Source organism: Lepidochelys olivacea (assembly GCF_965140295.1).
Source record: "Lepidochelys olivacea isolate rLepOli2 genome assembly, chromosome: 2".
Classification (NCBI taxonomy): domain Eukaryota; kingdom Metazoa; phylum Chordata; order Testudines; family Cheloniidae; genus Lepidochelys; species Lepidochelys olivacea.
The window spans coordinates 203,345,672-203,371,764 of NC_140412.1; the positions used below are offsets into that span (position 1 = coordinate 203,345,672).

At 43.7% G+C, this 26,093-nt stretch overlaps 1 protein-coding gene across 1 annotated transcript in view; it reads right to left on the reverse strand.

Annotated features, from left to right (window-relative positions):
* The window catches only part of KCNH8 (potassium voltage-gated channel subfamily H member 8), a gene marked incomplete at its 5' end in the record, with an annotated part of 388,500 nt that overhangs the window by 194,655 nt on the left and 167,752 nt on the right, over positions 1–26,093 (reverse strand). Inside the window, one exon of the mRNA XM_084621376.1 lies at positions 14,053–14,180. Within this exon, the coding sequence (XP_084477502.1) occupies positions 14,053–14,180 (128 nt within the window). The remainder of the gene's footprint in view (positions 1–14,052; positions 14,181–26,093) is intronic.

The following is a 26,093-nucleotide window of genomic DNA, read 5'->3' on the forward strand; positions in this document are numbered from 1 at the left end:
GTCGAGTTCAGGATCCTAACACAAGGAAGAAAGGAGAGCAGCAGAATACAGACCCTGGACTTCAGAAAAGCAGACTGACTCCCTCAGGGAACTGATGGGCAAGATCCCCTGGGAGAATAACATGAGGGGGAAAGGAGTCCAGGAGAGCTGGCTGTATTTTAAAGAATCCTTATTGAGGTTACAGGGACAAACCATCCCGATGTGTAGAAAGAATAGTAAATATGGCAGGCGACCAGCTTGACTTAACACTGAAATCCTTGCTGCTCTTAAATACAAAAAAGAAGCTTACAAGAAGTGGAAGATTGGACAAATGACCAGGGGTGAGTATAAAAATATTGCTCGGGCTTGCAGGAGTGAAATCAGGAAGGCCAAATCACACCTGGAGTTGCAGCTAGCAAGAGATGTTAAGAGTAACAAGAAGGGCTTCTTCAGGTATGTTAGCAACAAGAAGAAAGTCAAGGAAAGCATGGGCCCCTTACTGAATGAGGGAGCCAACCTAGTGACAGAGGATGTGGAAAAAGCTAATGCACTCAATGCTTTTTTTTGCCTCTGTCTTCACGAACAAGGTCAGCTCCCAGACTACTGCACTGGGCAGCACAGCCTGGGGAGAAGGTGACCAGCCCTCTGTGGAGGGAGAAGTGGTTCGGGACTATTTAGAAAAGCTGGATGAGCACAAGTCCATGGGGCCGGATGCGTTGCATCCGAGAGTGCTAAAGGAGTTGGCGGATGTGATTGCAGAGCCATTGGCCATTATCTTTGAAAACTCATGGCGATCGGGGGAGGTTCCAGATGACTGGGAAAAGGCTAATGTAGTGCCCATCTTTAAAAAAGGGAAGGAGGAGGATCCTGGGAACAACAGGCCAGTCAGCCTCACCTCAGTCCCTGGAAAAATCATGGAGCAGGTCCTCAAGGAATCAATTCTGAAGCACTTAGAGGAGAGGAAAGTGATCAGGAACAGTCAGCATGGATTCACCAAGGGCAAATTATGCCTGACTAATCTAGTTGCCTTCTATGACGAGATAACTGGCTCTGTGGAAGAAGAGAAAGCAGTGGACGTGTTGTTCCTTGACTTTAGCAAAGCTTTTGACACAGTCTCCCACAGTATTCTTGCCAGCAAGTTAAAGAAGTATGGGCTGGATGAATGGTCTATAAGGTGGGTAGACAGCTGGCTAGATTGTCGGGCTCAACGGGTAGTGATCAATGGCTCCATGTCTAGTTGGCAGCCGGTATCAAGTGGAGTGCCCCAGGGGTCGGGCCTGGGGCCGGTTTTGTTCAATATCTTCATAAATGATCTGTAGGATGGTGTGGATTGCACCCTCAGCAAGTTTGCAGATGACACTAAACTGGGAGGAGTGGTAGATACGCTGGAGGGTAGGGATAGGATACAGAGGGACTTAGACAAATTGGAGGATTGCGCCAAAAGAAATCTGATGAGGTTCAACAAGGACAAGTGCAGAGTCCTGTACTTAGGATGGAAGAATCCAATGCACTGCTACAGACTAGGGACCAAATGGCTAGGCAGCAGTTCTGCAGAAAAGGACCTAGGGGTTACAGTGGACGAGAAGTTGGATATGAGTCAACAGTGTGCCCTTGTTGCCAAGAAGGCCAATGGCATTTTGGGATGTATAAGTAGGGGCATTGCCAGCAGATTGAGGGATGTGATCGTTCCCCTCTATTCGACATTGGTGAGGCCTCATCTGGAGTACTGTGTCCAGTTTTGGGCCCCACACTACAAGAAGGATGTGGAAAAATTGGAAAGAGCCCAGCGGAGGGCAAGAAAAATGATTAGGGGACTGGAACACATGACTTATGAGGAGAGGCTGAGGGAACTGGGGATGTTTAGTCTTCAGAAGAGAAGAATGAGAGGGGATTTGATAGCTGCTTTCAATTACCTGAAAGGGGGTTCCAAAGAGGATGGCTCTAGACTGTTCTCAATGGTAGCAGATGACAGAACAAGGAGTAATGGTCTCAAGTTGCAGTGGGGGCGATTTAGGTTGGATATTAGGAAAAACTTTTTCACTAGGAGGGTGGTGAAACACTGGAATGCGTTACCTAGGGAGGTGGTGGAATCTCCTTCCCTAGACGTTTTTAAGGTCAGGCTTGACAAAGCCCTGGCTGGGATGATTTAGTCGGGGATCGGTCCTGCTTTGAGCAGGGGGTTGGACTAGATGACCTCCTGAGGTCCCTTCCAACCCTGATATTCTATGATTCTATGATAAACAAGGAATATCAAGTAGAAGCAGGCGAGTTATATGTCTTTGTATCTGGTACTGGTGCAACTGCTATTGGAACAATGTGACCAGAGCCCGTGTACACAATTCAAGAAGGATATTGATCAATTGGAGCAGCATTCAGAGAATAACCAAAGCAATGATTAAACGATTCAAAAACATCTCATAGTGAAAGACTCAAGGAACTTGGCATGTTTAGATTAGCAAAGAGAAGGATAAAGGGTGATTTGATTACAGTCAATAAATACCTACATGGGGAACAAAAAAATTATAATAGAAAGCTCTTCAATGTAGCAAAGGTATAACCTGATGCAATGGCTGGAAGCTGAAGCTAGACAAATTCAGACTATAAATAAGGCAAACTTGTTTAATTGTGAGGGTAATTAACCACTGTAACAATATAGGAAGGCTTGTGGCAGATTCTCCATCACTGGATATTTAAAAATCAAGATTAGATGTTTTTCTAAAACATATGCTCTATTTCAAACAGAAAATTAATTCAGTGAAGTTCTTTGGCCTGTGCTACACAAGAAGTCTGAACAGATGATCACAGTTGTCCCTTCTGGTTTTATAACCTATGAATCTACACCTTGGGTACATTCTTTTAGATACCTGTTCTGAGTGTGAAGAAGATGCTGGATTAAGCACCCAGTGTATACACAATTGACTTTGGTTATTTTAACATTGTTTTGTTCATGTTAAAAATCAACCTCAGCGTGCAGACTGAAAGCTTTGATGAGAATATTTTGGCTCTTTGGCCATATATTAAACTAGAGATCATTAATATACAGCTATTTTAGGACTTCAGTCAAGTGAACTATATCTTTCGTTTTCTAGAGACCAAGTCCGATGAAAAAGTATTTTTTTCCCTCCACTTCCAAAGCCATATTTTTCATTTGATGTCACCTTACTTCCACAGCAAGAACTTTCAGTTGCTGCAAAATAACAGCTGATAAAATTCAAAATCTGTTTCTAAATTATTTTTATAAATTAACTTTAATAGTTTTGTTCTGTTTTCAAATTGAATATTATGTTACAAACACAAAAATACATTAAAAGAACATTATGGTTGCAGTCAAGCTCCCCAAAGTGAGCAAATGCAAGACTTAATCTCACCTGTGCAACTTTAGTTGTGTGTATTTATTACAATACAGTCTTTAATTAAATGGTCACATACTATTTTTTCCACATGACCCCTGCCTCATTCAGTGCACGGTGCTCACTTAAATTAGCTGCTGTTCAATATTTTTTCCTCCCTATTATTGAATTTATGATCCCAGGCCTTTATTTATTATTTGCACACTATTTGTACCCTGCTCTGAAAAAAGAATTACTAGTTTCCTCATGGGCCTATCTAGGTCAACCGTCACTAATTAATGAGTGCTTCACAAACATTACTTTATTTTCATAACACTCTGTAAAGGTGAGGGGATAGTATAATCCCCATTTTATAGATGGGGAACTAAGGCTGATGAAATAAGGCCAAAAGTATCCATTAGTTCATAGGTGCTGGAAGTAGTGGTGCTGGGGGTGCTGCCGCACCCGCTGGCTTGAAGTGGTTTCCACCATATACACGGTTTACATTTTGGTTCAATGGCTCAGCAGCCCACTATACAAATTATTCCAGTACCCCTGCATTAATTTGGCATGCCCAATCTGAGCTACCTTGGACCTGATTTTTCAGAGTATATAGCATTATATAGCACCAATATATTCAAATCAGTTCCCATTGACTTCAGTTGCTGTTGTGAGTGCCCAACAGTTCTGCAAATCTGACCCCTAGGTCTCAAGTCAGGGATGCAGAAAACATAGAACACAATCAGTGACCACCTGTGAGAGGTTTGCTTTAAGCCACTTGCCCAGCATCAGAGCAACTCTGTGGCAGAGGCAGGGATAGAATCCAGTTCTCCAGGGCAGCATTCACTGCTTTAACCATGAGACCCTCCAGTCTCTTCCTCATTCACTATACACCTTCCAACTACTGCAACAAATGAAGCAAGAGTCCTACAGACAACAGCCTCCTTCACTACACCACCCTCACCAATTCCCAGAGCAGGATCGTCACATGCATGGAATGAGGGATCCTGTAGAAAAAAACAGCACAGGATCATGTAATTAAAGACTGGATCATAATGCATACACGCAAGGGGAGTGAATTAAGGTAAAACAGCCAACTTAATTCTGACATTTCCTAATTTTAGTGCTCGACTTTGCAACCTTAACATTCTTTTAACATATTTTAGTGTATGCAATTTTCTACTTGTTTAAAAAAGTAGAAAAAGTAAAATTCCATCATGTGGAATCATATTGACACTCATGAATCAGCAGGGTTGAAATCTTTACATCCTCCACACAGACCAAGGTCATTTGAGCTAACAGAGTATCCTACTGATAGCAGTAGGCGGTTGTCATCCTAGATGTGAACCAGCACTCGAGGGTGACAAGACACTTTGACAGTAGTTTCATAGATATTTGCTGACAGCAGAGGAATGGTGAAATTTGTGAATCTTGGGTTCCAACCCAGGCTCTAGAAGGGCGGAGATTCTCTTGTGGGCACAGACTCTTCTGCCTGTTCTCCTCAAACTTGACTCTTTGTGTCCCATTCCCTCCTACTTGACTCTCTCTCAGTTATGTCTTTTCACCATCCTGATCCTCAGTCCTGTCCTACTGTCCTCATCTAGTCAGTCCCAGTCTCCAATCCTCAGGCTTTTCAGCCTGGCACCAGTCTCCTTACCCAGTCAGTCCTAATCTCCACCTCTGGCTGCTCTGTCCCAGGCTGCATCCTCCACTCCCAGTCTACTTGTCCAGTCATTCCCAGTTCCCCCCAGCTCCTGTCCCCAGTCTCTTTGTCAGCAAGTCCAAGTTCCACCCATCCTTGCCTGATCTGTCTACATCCACCTCCCCTGGCTCCCAGAGAGCCATCCCACCCACCCACCCAAACTTGCTAGGTAGCAAATCTGTCTGGCCATAGAAGGGGGAGTGTGCCTCACCTTTTAAAATGGCTTCCTGATGTTTGAGCAAATTCTGAGAGGCATACTCAGAGGCTCTACTGGTGCAATGATAGGTTTCAGAGTAGCAGCTGTGTTAGTCTGTATCCGCAAAAAGAAAAAGGAGTACTTGTGGCACCTTAGAGACTAAAATTTATTTGAGCATAAGCTTTTGGGAGCTACTGCTCACTTCATCGGATACATGTAACGGAAAATACAGTGGGGAGATGTTATATACACAGAGAACATGAAACAATGGGTGTTACCATACACAAGAGTATGTAACAAGAGTGATCAGGTAAGGTGAGCTATTACCAGCAGGACAGCGGGGGGTGCGCGGGGGACCTTTTGTAGTGATAATCAGAGTGGGCCATTTCCAGCAGTTGACAAGAACATGTGAGGAACAGTGTGCGTGTGTGGGGGGGAATAAACATGGGGAAATAGTTTTACTTTGTGTAATGACCCATCCACTCCCAATCTTTATTCAAGCCTAAGTTAATTGTATCCAGTTTGCAAATTAATTCCAATTCAGCAGTTTCTCGTTGGAGTTGTTTCTGAAGTTTCTTTGTTGAAGAATTGCCACTTTTAGGTCTGCAATCCAGTGACCAAAGAGATTGAAGCATTCTCCGACTGGTTTTTGAATGTTGTTATTCTTGACGTCTGATTTGTGTCCATTTATTCTTTTACGCAGAGACTGTCCATTTTGGCTAATGCACATGGCAGAGGGGCATTTCTGGCACATGATAGCATATATCACATTGGTAGATGTGCAAGTGAACGAGCCTCTGATAGTGTGGCTGATGTTATTAGGCCCTAAAGCTCACCTTACCTGATCACTCTTATTACAGTGTGTATGGTAACACCCATTGTTTCATGTTCTCCATGTATATAAAATCTCCCCACTGTATTTTCCACTACATACATCCGATGAAGTGAGCTGTAGCTCCCGAAAGCTTATGCTCAAATAAATTTGTTAGTCTCTAAGGTGCCACAAGTACTCCTTTTCTTTTTGCGGATACAGACTAACACGGCTGCTACTCTGAAACCTATTATTGCACCATTAGAGCCTCTGAGTATGCCTCTCAGAATTTGCTCATACATCAAGAAACCATTTTAAAAGGTGAGGCACACTCCCCCTTCTATGGCCAGACAGATTTGCTACCCAGCAAGTTTGGGTGGGTGGGTGGGATGGCTCTATTAACTCTTCACCTTTTCCTGTGCCCTTTGGGGTGCTCCAAAGGGAGTTGTTACAGGAGCAGTCTCTGAGTTTCCATGAGTGCAAGGACCACACTTTGGTCAAGCGTTTATGTAAGCTCCTTATTCCCCTCCCACAACACTGTGCAATCTTCACACTTAGCCATCCATCTATTTCCCAGATGTCAGTGATATTATTATGGTCAGTGATATGTCATTGCCCCTCAGGTTTAAGGAATTATGAGAAATAACAGGGCTCGACACATAAAATTAAGTAATTAGTCTTGTTTCTGTTTCTCTTAGCCCTGGTCTACACTACCAGTTTAGGTCGAATTTAGCAGAGTTAGATCGATTTAACCCTGCACCCGTCCACACAAGGAAGCCATTTTTGTCGACTTAATGGGCTTTTAAAATCGATTTCTGTACTCCTTCCCAATGAGAGGATTAGCGCTGAAATCGACAACGCTGGGTCAAATTTGGGTTAGTGTGGACGCAATTCAATGGTATTGGCCTCCGGGAGCTATCCCACAGTGCTCCAATTTGACCTCTCTGGACAGCACTCTCAACTCGGATGCACTGACCAGGTAGACATGAAAAGCCCTGGGAACTTTTGAATTTCATTTCCTGTTTGGCCAGTGTGGCGAGCTCATCAGCACAGGTGACCATGCAGAGCTCATCAGCAGAAGTGACCATGGAGTCCCAGAATCGAACCGAATGGGAGGTACGGGATCTGATCGCTGTATGGGTAAAGGAATCCATGCTATCAGAACTCCATTCCAAAAGACGAAATGCCAAATATTTGAAAAAATCTCCAAGGGCACGAAGGACAGAAGCTATCACAGGGACCCGCAGCAGTGCTGCTTGAAACTTAAGGAGCTTAGGCAAGCCTACCAAAAACCCAAGAGGCAAATGCCCACTCTGGGTCAGAGCCCCAGACATGCCACTTCTATGATGAGCTGAATGCAATTGTAGGCGGTGCCCCTACCACTGCCCCACCCCTGTACAATCTCACACAACAGGTGATGAGGAGGGGGAGGTTGAAGATAGCATACATCAGGCAAGCAGAGAAACCGTTCTCCCCGACAGCCAGGAATTGTTTATCACCCAGGATCCAATACCCTCTCAACCCAGGCTCCTGGACCTTGAAGGAGGAGAAGGCAGCTCTGGTGAGCGTACCTTTGTAAATATAATACACAGTTTAAAAGCAAGCGTGTTTAATGATTAATTTGCCCTGAAGACTTGGGATGCATTCGTGGCCAGTATAGCTACTGGAAAAGTCTGTTAACCTGTCTGGGGATTGGGCGGAAATCCTCCAGGGACATCTCAATGAAGCTGTCCTGGAGGTACTCCCAAAGCCTTTGCAAAAGGTTTCTGGGGAGAGTAGCCTTATTGAGTCCTCCATGGTAGGACACTTTACCACGGCAGGCCAGTAGCACGTAGTCTGGAATGATTGCATACGGAAGCATAGCAGCACGTGGTCCCAGTGTTTGCTAGCATTCAAGCAACATTCGTTCTTTATCTCCCTCTGTTATCCTCAGGAGAGTGATATCATTTGTGGTCACCTGGTTGAAATAGGGGAATGATATCAGGAGGGCCAAATCGCACCTGGAGCTGCAGCTAGCAAGAGATGTCAAGAGTAACAAGAAGGGTTTCTTCAGGTATGTTGGCAACAAGAAGAAAGCTAAGGAAAGTGTGGGCCCCTTACTGAATGAGGGAGGCAACCTAGTGACAGAGGATGTGGAAAAAGCTAATATACTCAATGCTTTTTTTCCCTCTGTTTTCACTAACAAGGTCAGCTCCCAGACTGCTGCGCTGGGCATCACAAAATGGGAAAGAGATGTCCAGACCTCTGTGGAGATAGAGGTGGTTAGGGACTATTAGGAAAAGCTGGACGTGCACAAGTCCATGGGGCCGGACGAGTTGCATCCGAGAGTGCTGAAGGAATTGACGGCTGTGATTGCAGAGCCATTGGCCATTATCTTTGAAAACTCGTGGCGAACCGGGGAAGTCCCGGATGACTGGAAAAAGGCTAATGTAGTGCCCATCTTTAAAAAAGGGAAGAAGGAGGATCCTGGGAACTACAGGCCAGTCAGCCTCACCTCAGTTCCTGGAAAAATCATGGAGCAGGTCCTCAAAGAATCAATCCTGAAGCACTTGCATGAGAAGAAAGTGATCAGGAACAGCCAGCATGGATTCACCAAGGGAAGGTCATGCCTGACTAATCTAATCGCCTTTTATGATGAGATTACTGGTTCTGTGGATGAAGGGAAAGCAGTGGATGTATTGTTTCTTGACTTTAGCAAAGCTTTTGACACAGTCTCCCACAGTATTCTTGTCAGCAAGTTAAGGAAGTATGGGCTGGATGAATGCACTATAAGGTGGGTAGAAAGCTGGCTAGATTGTCAGGCTCAACGGGTAGTGATCAATGGCTCCATGTCTAGTTGGCAGCTGGTATCAAGTGGAGTGCCCCAGGGGTCGGGCCTGGGTCCGGTTTTGTTCAATATCTTCATAAATGATCTGGAGGATGGTGTGGATTGCACTCTCAGCAAATTTGCGGATGATACTAAACTGGGAGGAGTGGTAGATACGCTGGAGGGGAGGGATAGGATACAGAAGGACCTAGACAAATTGGAGGATTGGGCCAAAAGAAATCTGATGAGGTTCAACAAGGACAAGTGCAGGGTCCTGCACTTAGGATGGAAAAATCCAATGCACCGCTACAGACTAGGGACCGAATGGCTAGGCAGCAGTTCTGCGGAAAAGGACCTAGGGGTGACAGTGGACGAGAAGCTGGATATGAGTCAGCAGTGTGCCCTTGTTGCCAAGAAGGCCAATGGCATTTTGGGATGTATAAGTAGGGGCATAGCGAGCAGATCGAGGGACGTGATCATTCCCCTCTATTCGACATTGGTGAGGCCTCATCTGGAGTACTGTGTCCAGTTTTGGGCCTCACACTACAAGAAGGATGTGGATAAATTGGAGAGAGGCCAGCGAAGGGCAACAAAAATGATTAGGGGTCTGGAACACATGAGTTATGAGGAGAGGCTGAGGGAGTTGGGATTGTTTAGCCTGCAGAAGAGAAGAATGAGGGGGGATTTGATAGCTGCTTTCAACTACCTGAAAGGGGGTTCCAAAGAGGATGGCTCTAGCAGATGACAGAACGAGGAGTAATGGTCTCAAGTTGCAGTGGGGGAGGTTTAGATTGGATATTAGGAAAAACTTTTTCACTATGAGGGTGGTGAAACACTGGAATGCGTTACCTAGGGAGGTGGTAGAATCTCCTTCCTTAGAGGTTTTTAAGGTCAGGCTTGACAAAGCCCTGGCTGGGATTATTTAACTGGGAATTGGTCCTGCTTCATGCAGGGGGTTGGACTAGATGACCTTCCGGGGTCCCTTCCAACCCTGATATTCTATGATTCTATTAAGGGGACATCAGAGGTGGCCATTCCTGCTGGGCTGTTTGCCTGTGGTTGAAAAGAAATCATCCCCGCTGTTAGCCATGCGGTGTGGGGAGGGGTGAAGCGATCATCCCAGAGAATTGGGTGTGTGTGTGGGGGGTTAGTTGGGTTTGTGCTGCATGATAACCTGAAAACATCAGCCCCTCCTTTTAAATGGGCAACGTGTCTTCTTCAATTTTAAGCTCCCTTTTTCCCTCCGGCAGCTGCAAATGTTTCAATGCTGCAACTAGCAACTCCATCCCAGAGGCTAGCGCAGATAAGAAGGCAAAAAAAAAAAGCACTCGTGATGAAACGTTCTCTGAGTTCATGCAGTCCACCCAAACTGAAAGAGCCCAACAGAATGCGTGGAGGCAGGCAATGGCAGAGTCCAGGAAACCACAAAATGAACACAAGGACAGGAGGGACACACGAGAGGATAGATGGCTGGAGCAACAGGAGAGGTGGCGGCAGCGTGATGAAAGGAAGCAGGATGCAATGCTGAGGTGAATGGAGGATCTAACTGATATGCTCCGGCATATGGTTGAGGTGCAGGAAAAGCACAGACTGACACTGCAGCCCCTGTGTAACCAACTGCCCTCCTCCCGAAGTGCCCAAGAATGCGGGGGTGGGGGGCAGCTCTGGGCACCCAATCACTCCACCCCAGAGGAATGCCCAAGCAACAGAAGGCTGGCATTCAATAAGTTTTGAAGTGCAGTGTAGCCTTGCCCTTCCCTCCTCCCCTCATCGACCACCCCAACCTTCCCGGGCTACCTTGGCATTTATCCCCCTATTTGTGTGACGAATTAATAAAGAATGCATGAATTTGAAACAGAAATGACTTTATTGCCTCTGCAAGCGGTGATCGAAGGGGGAAGGGGAAGGAGGTTGGCTTACAGGGAAGTAGAGTCAACCAAGGGGGTGGGTTTTCATCAAGGAGAAACAAACAGAACTGTCACACCACAGCCTGCTCAGCCATGAAACTGGTTTTCAAAGCTTCTCTGATGCACAGCGCACCCTGCTGTGCTCTTCTAAACGCCCTGGTGTCTGGGTAAGCGTAATCAGCGGCCAGGCAATTTTCCTCAACTTCCCACCCTGCCATAAACGTCTCCCCCTTACTCTCACAGATCTTGTGGAGCACACAGCAAGCAGTAACAACAATGGAAATATTGGTTTCGCTGAGGTCTAACCTTGTCAGTAAACTGCGCCAGCGTGCTTTTAAACATCCAAATGCACATTCTACCACCATTCTGCACTTGCTCAGCCTATAGTTGAATAGCGCCTGACTACTGTCCAGGGTGCCTGTGTATGGCTTCATGAGCCATGGCATTAAGGGATAGGCTGGGTCCCCAAGGATAACTATAGGCATTTCAACATCCCCAACGGTTATTTTCTGGTCTGGAAAGTAAGTCCCTTGCCGCAGCTGTTCAAACAGACCAGAGTTCCTGAAGATGCGAGCATCATGTACCTTTACGGCCATCGCACATGGATGTTGGTGAAACGTCCCTTATGATCCACCAGTGCTTGCAGCGCCATTGAAAAGTACCCCTTGCAGTTTATGTACTGGCTGCCTTGGTGGTCCGGTCCCAAGATAGGGATATGCGTTCCATCTATTGCCCCACCACAGTTAGGGAATCCCATTGCAGCAAACCCATCCACTATGAGCTGCACATTTCCCAGAGTCACTACCCTTTATAGCAGCAGCTCAGTGATTGCGTTGACTACTTGCATCACAGCAGCCCCCACAGTAGATTTGCCTACTCCAAATTGATTCCTGACTGACTGGTAGCTGTCTGGTGTTGCAAGCTTCCAGAGGGCTATCGCCATTCACTTGTGAACTGTGAGGGCTGCTCTCATCTTGGTATTCTTGCGCTTCAGGGCAGGGGAAAGCAAGTCACAAAGTTCCATGAAAGTGCCCTCACGCGTGCGAAAGTTTCGCAGCTACTGAGAATCATCCCAGACCGGCAACATTATGCATTCCTACTGGTCTGTGTTTGTTTCCCGGGCCCAGAATCGGCATCCCACTGCATAAGCCTGCCCCATTGCCACCAGGATGGCCAAATTGTCGGAGCCCGTGCTTTGAGAGAAGTCTGTGTCCATGTCCTCATCACTCTTGTCACCGTGCTGCCATCGCCTCCTCTCCTGCTTTTGCAAGTTCTGCATATACTGCATGATAATGCATGAGGTGTTTACAATGCTCATAACTGCCGCAGTGATCTGAGCGGGCTCCATGCTTGCTGTGGTATGGCATCTGCAGGAGAGCAGGGTGCCAGAGGAAGCGGTGGTTGGATGACCAGTGTTGCAGACACACTGCATCGTCTGCTGCTAGGACACAACAGCTGAGCAGGCTGCACACTTGCCGCGGTATGGCGAGACAAGAGCAGCTGAGCAGAGTTGCAGCAGAAGCGGCCCTGCGAGACCACCAGGAGAGCAGAGTGCCAGAGTAAGCGGTGGATGACAACAGTCATACAGAGGACCTGCGAGGTGGATTCATAGCATCAGAAGAGCAGAGTGGCAGTGGAAGCGGTGGTTTGATGACGACGGTTAGCAGTCCTACTGTACCGTCTGCTGAAAGCAGTATGGTGCCTGCATGGAAAAAAGGCACTAAACGATGGTCTGCCGTTGCTTTCACAGAGGGAGGGGTGACTGATGACGTGCACCCAAAACCACCCGCGACAATGTTTTTGCCCTATCAGGCATTAGGAGCTTAACCCAGAATTCCAATGGGCAGCAGAGACTGCGGGAACTTGGGATAGCTACCCACAGTGCAACGCTAGCCTCGGTACTGTGGATGCACGCCGCCGACTTAATGCGCTTAGTGCATTAGTGTGGGGACACACAGAATCGACTGTATAAAATCGCCTTCTAAAAAATCGCCTTCTATAAATTCGACCTAATTTTGTAGTGTAGACATACCCTTAGGATCACGTACATTGGATTCCTTTGTAAAGGTTTAATTGGCAGTCAGTCTTATTCACTGGGCTGAGGAGGCAGAGACAGAGCCCATGAGTCCTGCTTAATGGCAGCAGAGACTAAATGTGCTGATATGGCATCATGGAGTGTTGTGGGACAAGCATAACTAGTACTATTGCTTTAAGATTCCCAGAAAGACTATTCTCTCTAAGATTCTAAATACTCACCTCTTTGCAGGTGGGGAAACAAAGGAGTCCCTCATATGGGGTTAAAGTTCAAAAGGTGTCAGAGACTTGGGTCCAAAGCCTCAGCTGGAGTAAATAGCATCAGTGTCAATGGTGTGATGCTGGTCTACTGCAGCTGAGGATTTGGCTCTTGAGGTTCTGAGTTTTGGCAAACGGCTGTCACAGTGTAGCATATAGACATGCTTTGGGATTGACTGATAAGGAGATTGTAGATATTTAGGGCATCATGGTAACAATTAGCTATTAGATTTACTGGTTAAAATTTATATTAAAAAAAGCCTAAGGGCTTTCCCCAGAACTTAGTTATTTTATTTTGTACCTTCTGGGAGGGGGAGTCAGGAGTATAACAATAGAAGGCTGATGCTGAACAAAACTGACAAAGTTAAAAAAAATACAACATCCACAGAGTATTCTATTAACTTACTTGTCAGTTACTGTTACTTTGAGATAAACACCAGGATTTTCTTAATACAGAGAAAGTTCTACTGCAATTAAATTACAAGCACATCAGGTTATGTACTGCACCAAGTTTGATACATTCAAATCAAATGTTTTCTCAGAGAAATAGCCTTCTCGATTTCTTGTAACATGTAGGTTTTTATTACTTTAATCTATTCATGGATCTTCTAGCAAAAGGTATTAAAAGCAATTATATAGGGAAAACTGGAAGCTAAAATTAAGTTTTGAGAAATTTCATAAGGCCTTTTCCTTTGATAAAAATATCTGTACTTATAATCTGACTAAACACACTGTCCTGGTTCATAAACTGCAAATGAAATACCACAGCCAAAGCTATCTACCTGCTGCTCTGCACTGCACTGCCATATACCTTAATCTTCTTGCTATGACAACACTGTGATTAGGGATTTCTCTTATGTATGTGCTGATCTTTTTCAGTGTATTCGTTAAAAGAAACTGCAAATATGTATGTCAAAGAAAACAAAAAATAATTAGTAAAGCTAGTGAGTGCATCTGCTGCTCTTTCAGCAGCAAGGGAACATATATGCCAAAAAGAGGAGGGAAAATGAAACATATGCATTACACCTACATTATTAATTTTTAATTTGTTCTTTTCTCTTCTTTGCAGGTGTCCGGAGATATGATAAAGGACAGCTCTACTCCGTCTCCGAGCTGAATCAAAATGTGAACCTGCTCTTCCTCTTCCTTTGCATTTTTCTGTAGAATAAAAGTGAGAGCCCATTAAACAACAGCTGGTGTCACTTTAACCTGCGAGAGCTGAACTACTGACATTTTAGAGTTTGATACAAATAAGAATACATGTAAGTGTTGTATACCTCAAAATATCCCCATTTCAGAGGAAAGGGAAGCAAGACCCACTTTCCTATAAAAAGGCAAATGCCGTTGCTCAAATGAAAAACAATTCATTATAACTCATGGCTTCAGACATAGGAAAATACAGATTTTTTTCTCCTTTTTCGTTTTCAGAAAATAAATTGCAACTGATCACTGACAAAAGGCAACAGTGTCTGAGATTAATCACCACTTCATCAAAATTCCATCAACTACTTTTTGTTTAAAAAAAGAAAAAAATGTTGGAAATGTAAAGTTAGAATTCCCCCTGTTGAGGTGTAATAAAAAACAAAAGATGAAAAAGAAAACCAACCCCCGCCGTAACTCATTAGATTTCCACAATGACAATATATGCTTGTCAGCAAGTGTGATTGTTACAAATGTCCCATTCTCATTTCCATGTCTTTAGAATTGTACTTTTCCTATCACATAGTCATCGCTTGATGCATTCTTTAATGGACATAAAATCCATTAAGGACAAGGATCAAACATTGTTTTTGGAAATGTCTGTGATTCCTCCCAGCCACCCCTATTCAGATATATGCAACTGTCAATTATATAAGCAAATTCAGGTCTCACTTATAATGTAGCAAGTTAAGAGTATCTCCACTGAAGTCAGTGGAATTACCTTGGATTGATGCTGGAGTAAAGGAGAGCAGAGTTTGCCCCATATTCTACAAAATGTCAAGAATAACAGTACCACCACAATTGAGAAAAGGAATTGTGGGAGTATAGAAAGAATCTGTTTGTCAAGCAAGTCTAATTAAAATCAATGCAGAATGTACAGTTGAGAATGTACAATTAGCACAGTCAGAAATTAATAGCCAAAAGCTGCGCATCTTGAAGTCTGCCCAGGAGAAGTTAGGAAGCCTTGATATCTACTGAACTGTTGTGAAGCATAATATGCAGAATGAGACCATTAATGAGGCAATGTGGAGGGAGCCAACCTCCCCCATCCTCTTACTGAAGAATGTTACATTTATCTCATGCAACAGAGCCAACCAAAAAGGAGTGTATTTATATTTCAGTTAAAAAAACCCAGAAAGCTGTTGCACCCACTGAATAGCCAGGTAATTATACCTCTGTACCCCATATCCATCCTTGCCCTTTTGCCTTTGTGGCATGTTCACATATCAGTTATGGCCACCATTTAGACTCCAAACTTATGGATTATTAAGCAGATCTGAACAAAGTTACATATGAGTAATGTAACTAAGTAAAATGTTTGTAGGACCAGGTGACTGGATTGTAAACTGTTCAATTGCATTATCCTGACATTTAAGGGAGATGAGCAGCTGTACAAACATCAATAGGAGCTCCTGGTAGTCAGCACCTCTGAAAGTCAGACCATATGTGTTTCCTAATGTGAACCTAAGATTTGGTAGCAAACCTTTGTTGTCAGAGTTCAAATCCCATTCTGGTCACAGTTTCATCCATTCCTTAGTGAACACTTTTTCACATAAAATAATCCACAACATAATTTAGCCCAAATGGCAGTCTCTTCTCAGCAAAGCCAAGGTTATAACAGTGAGATATGTTGCAAGGCAAGACTGATGCATATGAACTTTTGAACACACCAACAGCACCACTAACCTCAGTGTTCATCTTCACATGTAGTTCTTTTTCCTTGTCATCACTAAGGCTTTGTCTACACTAGCACTTCTCTCGATAAAACTTCTGTCAGTCGGGGGTGTGGAAAAACACACCCCTGACCAACATAAGTTTCACCGACAAAAGCAGCGGTTTGGAGGGCCGCTCATTGGGGGTGGTTTAATTATGCTGACATAGGCATAATCTCCCGTCGGCATAGAGCGGCTGCACAGGAGACCTTACCGCGGCGCAGTTACAGTGGCACAGCTGTACCGCTGCAAGCCCTGTAGCGTAGACACAGCCAAAGGCTCCGATTCAGCAAAATACATAAACACGTTTCATTTTAAGCATTCATTTAAGTCTGTTTTACTTCATTTCACTGAAACACTCAGCATGTGATTAAGTGCTTTGCTAAACAGGGATGCACTTTAGCATGTGCTTCAGTACTTTGCTGAATCGGGGCCCAACTGCTGCTCTAGTGTGAGAGCACTTGTGATTTCTGTGGAATTTTTTCAAAACTTATTTTAGGTTTGTTCTACTCTTTTTCTTTGCAGAATCTTCATCCCTCTCCAATTCTAGCATCTTTTTCAGTGCTTCAATATCAGAGTCAGGCTCTATAGCTGATGTGGCAGTTAGAATTACAAAGTTTGAATGTTTGTGTAGCTTTCCCACGGCACTTGACTCCAGTCAGAGCCTGATGATTCCATTATTTGTTAGAGACTGTATCAGTAGGAGTACAAGCAACAGAAGTCCCAGTGATCACTAGGAGGAGGGAAAAGGAATATAGAACACATTTGGGAAAAATACTACAGAAATGAGACAGAAAATTCCCATCCTAGAGTAGAAGTTAGTGATGACAATGAAAAGGATCTGCTTGTGAAAAAAGAAGAGCTAAGTTAATGAGGCTGTTGGTCCATTTAAACCATCACTTGAAACATATATACTGGATGAGGGAAGTTTCTGAAATCTCCTTTTTCTCCCCGTGAACTTGCATATGCAACCACTGAAGGAGTCAATCCTGATTTCCTTCTCAGCTTCCTTGTTCACTGATTGTGTTTTTGAAATCTCTGTATATTTTTTTTAATGAAGTATTGCAACTCCTGATCATTTCCTATTGTACCAGGTCTGCAAATCACTCCTTAGAACAAAGGAATTTGCTTCATAATTTTTAAAATACAGAGTTGGTTACTACCCAGTTTTCAAAAAATTACAAAAAATGCACAGAAAACTTCCTTTCTACATAGCCAGTTTGGAATAAAAAGCAGCATAATAAAGTACTCCTTTTATTTTTATCCTGTGTTTAAAATTGAAAGGATTTCTCATCTCCCCACGTACTGTGACAGATTAATGGTCCAAAAAAAGCTCCATTTTGGGGCTGAAAATCTGTTCAGATGCCCCTTCCTGTGTGATAAAAAACCTAAAAAATAGCACTTAGAAAGGCTGTTTTCCAGTTTAGTTTTCACTCCACCTCTTCACCTGTGACAGAAGCGATCATTCATTTTTCATCTCTTCATGCTGCCCTCTACACTGTTTCTTTTATACATGGTCATCTACAGAATCACATGTATTAAGATTGAAAATTATGTCACAAGAAACATAAGATTTGGTAAGAATGGTAAATCTTAATATTAGGCCTATGGCACTGCCTGCTAATAAACTGCCAAATATAAAGTAAAGGCATGATCCTGCATCCTTTCTGCCAAAGTTGACAGTGGACAAAGTGTATGCCAGATCAAGCCCCAAATGTCTTCCACATTTGTTACTCCCACTGAAAGTTAATGGCTTTTGGGTGCCTAAATTCCCTTTTGTACCTTTGAAAATCTCCCCCTTATTCATAAATCAGAAGACAGATTCATTGGCATGCTCCAGTGGCTTTGTGCTGCTCTCGCAATGTAAAAGACCCATAAGCTCAGCTTATATGGCTGACTGAGCCATACATTGCATCATCAGAGTAGGGCAAAGCAGTGGATATGGTACAGAACACTATTTGTTTATAATATTCTTATTCCCTAAATGAAGTGTGATTCTTAAAAATCTGAACTATAAAATGAAATGTTTATTCATCTAGTGAGAGATAAAAGTTATACCACTGATTCAATATTGACCTTACGTGGTGGTTACAGCCATAATGTCTCTTTATAACACTCCTTTCACTTCCTCTGCTAATTAAACATTATCCACCAACTGGATGTGTTACTTAGAAATTCCTGAAGTTTCCCGAACAAGAACCTTCTCTTCTCACTAGGATCCCCCAGAGTCCCTTGCATGGCATCATGTTCCTGGTCTACTCATGGATAATTATTACAGAAGCTGTCATGCGTGTGTGTGTGTGTGTGTGTACACATGCGCATGTGTGTGAGAGAAGATTAATACCCAGCCTTTGTACAGTATTTTTCATTCATAGTACACAGAAAAATCCTGAAGATTTATGTTTGATGTAAATAATCACATGAGCGGCATTTCAATATACAATAGTAGTCTAGACACACACTTCAACCAAATAAACTCATAAGAGGATGCTTTAGAGACCGAAAGAAGAACCCTTATTTATATAGAACAAAATGCAGGGTGGAGTACAAAAAGGAACAAACAGAGGACCCATTCAGTGTGTGTACACGTGTACCTGCAGCCCTGACAAGTGCCAGAGAAATCTAAAAGCATAGGTAAATAAAACTAATTATCTTAAAAATAACCGTACTTGCCTATATCAAGTATATTCCAATGATTATTTAATCATTTTTTATTTAGGTCACATACTGTGTCACATTGATGTAGCAGCCACAAAGTCAGAAAGCAGAAAAACAGGAAGTGCATACAACCATCCCTTTTAATCACTAGGAAAATGATTTATTTCACAAATTAGAAATGACAGTGGGAGCAGAGGGAGAAGATACATAAAATTTTTAGGGTCTAATCCTACAAACATTTAAATGATTAGGTAAGTTACTCTTGGGAGTAACCCCACTGTCTTCAGCAGAATCACTTATGTGAGTAAACTTACTCAAGTGCATAAGTGCCTACAGCACAGGGCCCATAAAAAGAAGTTATGCAACTCTTTTTAGTCAATGGGCCACTTTATCATAAGTAGGGCCCTACCAAATTCATGGTCCATTTTGGTCAATTTCAGAGTCATAGGATATAAAAAATCATAAATTTCATGATTTCAGCTACTTAAATCTGAAATTTTACAGTGTTGTAATTGTAGGAGTCCTGACCCAAAAAGGAGTTGGGGGGGTCACAAGGTTATTGAGGGGGGTTGTGGTACTCCTACCCTTACTTTTGCGCTGCTGCTGGCAGCGGCACTGCAGGCAGAGCTGGACAGCTGGAGAGCAGCAGCTGCGGGCCGGGAGCCCAGCTCTGAAGGCAGAGCCACCGCCAGCAGCAGCGCAGAGGGAAGGATGGTATGTTATGCTATTGTCACCTTTACTTCTGCACTGCTGCCTGCAGAGCTGGGCCCTCAGTCAGCAGCTGCCATCTCCGGCTGCCCAGCTCTGAAGGCAGCTGCGCAGAACTAAGGGTGGCATGGTATGATATTGCCATCCTTACTTCTGTGCTGTTGCTGGCGGGATGCTGCCTTCAGAGCTGGGTGCCCGGTTAACAGCTACTGCTGTCCGGGTACTTGGCTCTGAAGGCAGTGCAGCACTAAGGGTGGCAATACCGCAACCCCCTTAAAATAACCTTGTGACCCCCCTGTAATTCCCTATTGGGTCAGGACCTCCAATTTGAGAAACACTGGTCTCCTCCATGAAATCTGTATAGTATAGGGTTAAAGCACCCAAAAGACCAGATTTCACTGGGAGGAGACCAGATTTCACGGTCCAGGACACGTTTTTCATGGCCATGAATTTGGTATGGCCCTAATCAGAAGGAAAAACCTTATGGACTCTACCACAATGGGCAACACCTCAGTCCTCCATTTCTTGGGTTTGAAAGTGTCTAATTCGGCAGACCACAAGGAAGAGCTCTGACGACAAGTGATGGACTACAGCTGGACAATTATTGGCTTACAATGGCTATTCAACCTGCAAAGCCCATTTGCTGGCAAACCCCTATTTTAAACTATCGTATATCAATGGCCAAGTCTGGTGTCAATGACACGGGACTTTTTTTTTCAGCCTTTGTGAGTGTGAGCAAGCAGGGAGAAGGAATAAATAGGGTTTTGTGGTTTGGCACTCATCCCTACGGCCAGGCACAGCTGCAGCATAGGACTGCTGCCTCCTAGTACACTATGTAGTGCAAACCAGTTTAAAAAGTTATAATACCAGTGGAACAGGTTGGCAGCAGGGAGGAGAGATGTTTTATCCTCCTAAAGTGTGGTAGTATGTGCACACTCCCTCAAACTCTGGGGAGCTCCTGGGTTGGTGCAGCTCTGACGTGGGCCTGTGTCTTAAAACCATGACGTAAAAATCTTAAATGAATCGAGCTATACCACAGAATCTCAATGGCCACAAATTCTGTGCTTGAACAATAAGAGTACAGCAGAAGGAATATACTATCGACCCCCTGACCAGGATGGTGAAACGCTCAGAGAGATTAGAGAGGCTACAAAGGCAGAAAATGCAATAATAATGGGGGGGATTTCAACTATCCTCATATTGACTGGGTATATGTGGCCTCAGGGAGGGATGCAGAGATAACATTTCTAGACACCATCAAGACTGCTTCTTGGAGCAGCTTGTCTTGGACTCCACAAGGCGAGAAGCAATTCTTGACTTAGTTCTTAGTGGAGCACAGGATCTGGCCCAAGACGTGAATATAGCTGAACTGCTCAGCAATAGCAACCATAATATAATTAAATTTAACATCCTTGTAGGAGGAAAAGACAAAGAAACTTAAAAAGAGGGAACTACACAAAAATAAGGAAGTTAGTTAAACAGATTAAAAGGAACAGTCACAAGAGTGAAAAGTTTGCAAATTGCATGGAAACTTTAAAAAAAAACCATAACAGAGGCTCAAACTAAATGTATACCCAAATAATAGATAGCAAAAGAACCAAAAAATACCACCATGGTTAAACAGCAGAGTAAAAGAAGCAGTTAGAGACAAAAATACATCATTTCAAATAAAATAATAAAAAGCTACATCTGAAGCAGTGAGCTTTCCAAACAGTCATTGGGGCCACTGTACAATCAAGGTGCTAACGAAATACTAAAGGAAGATAAAGGCCATTGTGGAGAAGCTAAATGAATTCTTTGTATTGGTCTTCACTGTAGAGGATAAGAGGGAGATCCCCATACTTGAGCCATTATTTTTAGGTGAGATATCTGAAGCATTGCCCCAGATGCAGGTATCTACAGCGGAGGTTTGGAACAAATTGATAAACTAAAGAAGAAGTTGTCATCAGGACCAGATGATATTCACTCAAGAGTTCTGAAGGAACTCACATAAGACATTGCAGAATAACTAACTAGTATGTAACCTGTCTCTTAAAACAGCCTCTGTACCAGATGACTGAAGGCAGCTAACGTAACACCTATTTTTAAAAAAGGCTCCAAAGGAAATCTCGGCAATTACAGGCCAGTAAGCCTAACTTAAGTACCAGCCAAACTGGTTAAAACTATACCAAAAACAGAATAATCAGACTCTCAGATGAACACGATTTGTTTGAAAAAGTCAACATGGCTTTTGTAAGGGAAATCGTGCCTCACCAATCTATTACAATTCTTTAAGGGAGTCAACAAACACGTGGACAAGGACAATCCAGTTGACAGTGTACTTGGACTTTAAGAAAGCTTTTGACAAGGTCCCACAGAAAAGTCTTTTAAGCAAAGTAAGCGGGGCTAAGAGGGAAGGTCCTCTCATGGATCAGTAACTGGTTAAAACATAGGAAACAAAGGATAGGAATAAATTATCAGTTTTCACAAAAGAGAGAGGTAAATGAAAGGATCTCCCAGGGAAATATACTGGGACCACTGCTGTTCAACATATTCATAAATGATCTGGAAAAAGGAGTGAACAGTGAGGTGGCAAAATTTGCAGATGATACAAAATTACTCAAAATAGTTAGAATACTCAAAATTACTCAAAATACTCAAACTCTCTGTGCTGCCTCCTGACTGCCAGAGCCTTTCCCTATGACAGGGAGACAGCAGGAAACTATGCGGCTAAAAACTGCCGTGCAGACTTGGAAGACCCTGATTGGGCATGGAAAGAGCCATGTAGGGTATATACCCTAATGTTCAGGCATATAGGGAACTCTACCCTCCTAAGGAGTACCTCAATGTCTACAACGTTATTTATACCCATGCCAGTGGGGCACGTAGCGTCAGTACTCTACTCACCGCCATAAGTGTAGACCTACTCTTAGAGATACCATAGAGCAAGAACCAAATGAGTTAACTGAAATACTTCTTTTGGCTCCCCTTTGTAAATTCACTTATTAATCACAATGCAATGGGGCATTATGATTTTGCTTGCCTGCATCACTGATGCCTAATGGAGAGAGAAACAGACAGGAGAAAAAAAACATGATTTAAAAATGGCAATAGTACCTGCTTTCCTAACTATATGTACTTTTAAGCAATTTTTCCTGATAGAAGCTAGTTCAAGTTTTGCATGAATAATGCATGCAATCATTAATGAATTAGGACCTGGGAGTGCGGAGCATTTGTCTTACCATTTTCATGTTCGCCACTTTATGAATTTCTGTTCTTTTATTATTCTCTTGGGGCATCAGATAGCTTAATAGGTTAGTTTAACTGAGGTTCTTTTTATTTAAAAAAATCTATACAGTAAAGTTAGTTAGCCAAAATACAAGGCAATTTTCCAGTAGTCAAATAATAGCTAAGCAAAGACTGTCTAAAGGACAAATTCTGCCATTGGATGCATGAGTAAGATTCCCAATAAAGTAAATGAGAGCTGGGTGGGTCAGACTGGGCCCTTTGTTCCATGGTTGAGGAGAATCCCATAGTGTAGAACTAATGTCGTTCTGCTCAAGGAGTGGCTGGATGTGTGGATTGTGTGTGGCATCTTCTATTATGTGATAGGGAAGTCCCGCAAACCCCTCAATGCTAACCCAAAGAGGGTGGGAAGGAATAGGGAATAAACACACCAATGGGAGGGTGGGTACAGGACCTAGGGTTCCATATCTGGATGGATCCTTCCATCACCACCAAAAAACAGTGAGAGGGACATGCAAGTGGCCCACATAGGCTCTCTAGTGCTTTATGACTGAGGCCTGGTCTACACTACAGGGTTAGGTCGAATTTAGCAGTGTTAGGTCAATTTAAAAATGACTGCGTCACACAACCAACCTAGTTCTGTCAACCTAAATCTCTTAAAATCGACTTCTGTACTCCTCCCTAATGAGGGGAGTAGCGCTAAAATTGACCTTGCTGGGTCGAATTTGGGGTAGTGCAGATGCAAATCAATGGTATTGGCCTCCAGCAGCTATCCCAGAGTACTCCATTGTGACCAATCTGGACAGCTCTTTGAACTCCGATGCACTAGCCAGGTACACAGGAAAAGCCCCGGGAACTTTTGAATTTCATTTCTTGTTTGGTCAGTGTAGCGAACTCAGCAGCAATGGTGACCATGTAGTCCCCCCAGAATTGTAGAGCGAAAAAAACCATGACGATATGTTTTGCAAGCTCATGCAGTCCTCCCGCACTGATAGGGCACAGCTTAATTCATGGAGGCATTCAGTGGCAGAGGCCAGGAAAGAATTAAGTGAGCGTGAAGAGTGGAGGGAGGACGTGATGCTGAGGCTAATGGGGGAGCAAATGGACATGATGAAGTGTCTGTTGGAGCTGCAGGAAAGCCAACAAGAGCACAGACCCCCTCTGCATCCACTGTATGACTGTCTACCCTCCTCCCTATGTTCCATAGCCTCCTCACCCAGACACCCAAGAACGTGGCGGGAGGTGGTGGGGAGGCTCCGGGCACTCAGCCACTCCACTCCAGAGGATGGCCCAAGCAACAGAAGGCTGTCATTCAAACAGTTTGATTTTTAGTGTGACTAAAATAAACAATGTGGCCTTGTCTTTCCTTCCTCCCCCACCCCACCTGGACTATCTTGTCCGTTAACTCACTTTTTTTTTTTTAAATTAATAAAGAAAGAATGCACGGTTTCAAAACAATAGTTACTTTATTTCAAAGTGGGAGGGTGGCTGACTTACTGGGAATTAAAATCAACAAAGGGGGTGGGTTTCCAGCTAGGAGGAACACATACAACTGTCACGCTGAAGCCTGGCCAGCCATGAAACTGGTTTTCAAAGCCTCTCTGATGCGCAGCGCACCTTGTTGTGCTCTTCTGGACACTCTGCTGTCTGGCTGTTCAAAATCAGATGCCAGGCGATTTGCCTCAACCTCTCACACCATCATAAACATCTCCTCCTTACTCTCACAGATATTATGGAGCACACAGCAAGCAGGAATAACAATGGGAATGTTGGTTGCGCTGAGGTCTGACCTAGTCAGCATACAGCGCCAGCGAGCTTTTAAATGTCCAAAGGCGCATTCTACCACCATTCTGCACTTGCCCAGCCTATAGTTGAACTGCTCCTTACTGCTGTCCAGGCTTCATGAGCCATGGGAGCAAGGGGTAGGCTGGGGTAGGTGCGACCGCACAGTGCTACTGGCTGGGAGAGAAGCCTGAGGCAGAAGCCTCCAGCTCGCATGATATTCCAGGCAGGACTGAATCTCCAAGAGATGAAACTTAAAGAAGAGAATGACCTTGAGCCTCTGGCTCCCATTCGGTGGTCTAAGAGGAGAATAGCCATGTTTGTCCAGGCACCCTGATCAACCTCACAGAGGTCTGCCAGGAGCACCCAGGACACTTTTGACAGCTATCAGTCCTACTCCACCGTCTGCCACAAAGGCAAGGAGCTGCTGCTGTGTAGCAATGCAGTACTGCATCTGCCAGCAACACCCAGGAGACATACAGTGACGGTGAGCTGAGTGGGCTCCATGCTTGCCATGGTATGGCATCTGCACGGGTAACCCAGGAAAAAAGATTGTCTGCTGTTGCTTTCACGGAGGAAGGAAGGGAAGGGGGCCTGATGACATTTACCCAAAACCACCCATGACAATGTTTCTGCCCCATCAGGTATTGGGAGCTTAACTCAGAGTTCCAATGGACAGCGGAGAGTGCGGGAACTGTGGGATAGCTACCTACAGTGCACCACTCTGTAAGTTAACGCTCGCCACAGTAGTGAGGATGCACTTCAACTTAATGTGCTTAGTGTGGACATACACAATCAACTGTATAAAACTGGTTTCTAAAAATCGACTTCTATAAAATTGACCTACTTTTGTAGTGTAGACATACCCACAGATAGGAACAATTCTGCACATGTGCATTTGTCTAGTGCCTGCCCCAGTTATTCAGGCCAAATGCTGGGATGTAGATGTTAGCCTGTCAAATGCCAGCTATATGTTAATTCATAAAAAATTCTTCATGAGCTACACAAATTGAAGATGTATATTCCCGTTTCCCTTACACTTATCCAGGTCAATTTATTTGTCAAAAGTCCTCTCCCAACTTTTCATCTGGATTGTTGTTTCTTAACAGCTTTTTCAATCAAAATTGTATATATCTTACAAATTTAACTTTTTGTTCCAGCTTTGTCCTGGGTCAATTGTTCAAAGATGGTTAAAATTTTAGAGAGAGCTACTTTGTATCCCAATTTCACAATAAAATGTTTGACTTGTAAATACTGAAACTACAGAATCTTTATACAAAATTTACATTACTACATATCTCTTGGTATGATTTCACATCAGGACCCAGGAACAGCTGTCCAAATAATCTTAGCCCTTATTCAGAACCAACAGTCATTTTGATATTTCCTAGGGATACATTTCCAGTTATTATTGAACGTGTTTCTTTTTACCCCAACAATTACTAGCAATAGCGATATCTGGGCTTCACTCTTGTTCGAGTTTTACCCGGTGTGTGAATAATCTATTGATAACCCAATTGATCACGTCTTTTAATTGTGATGCATAATAATAAGCCAAATTAAGGAAAGCTAGCCGACCCCAATTTCCACGCTTATACAGAACTTTAAAACTCACCCTTTGTCTTTTATGTTTCCATATGAATGCTAATAGAACATCCTGCCACATTTTTAATGTCATGTCAGGGACAGAAACAGGGATGCACTGAAACAAAAACAACTTTGGGAGGACATTCATCTTTACTGAGGCCAAGAAGTTTCCTCTGGGTCCTATTATTTTACTGCACAT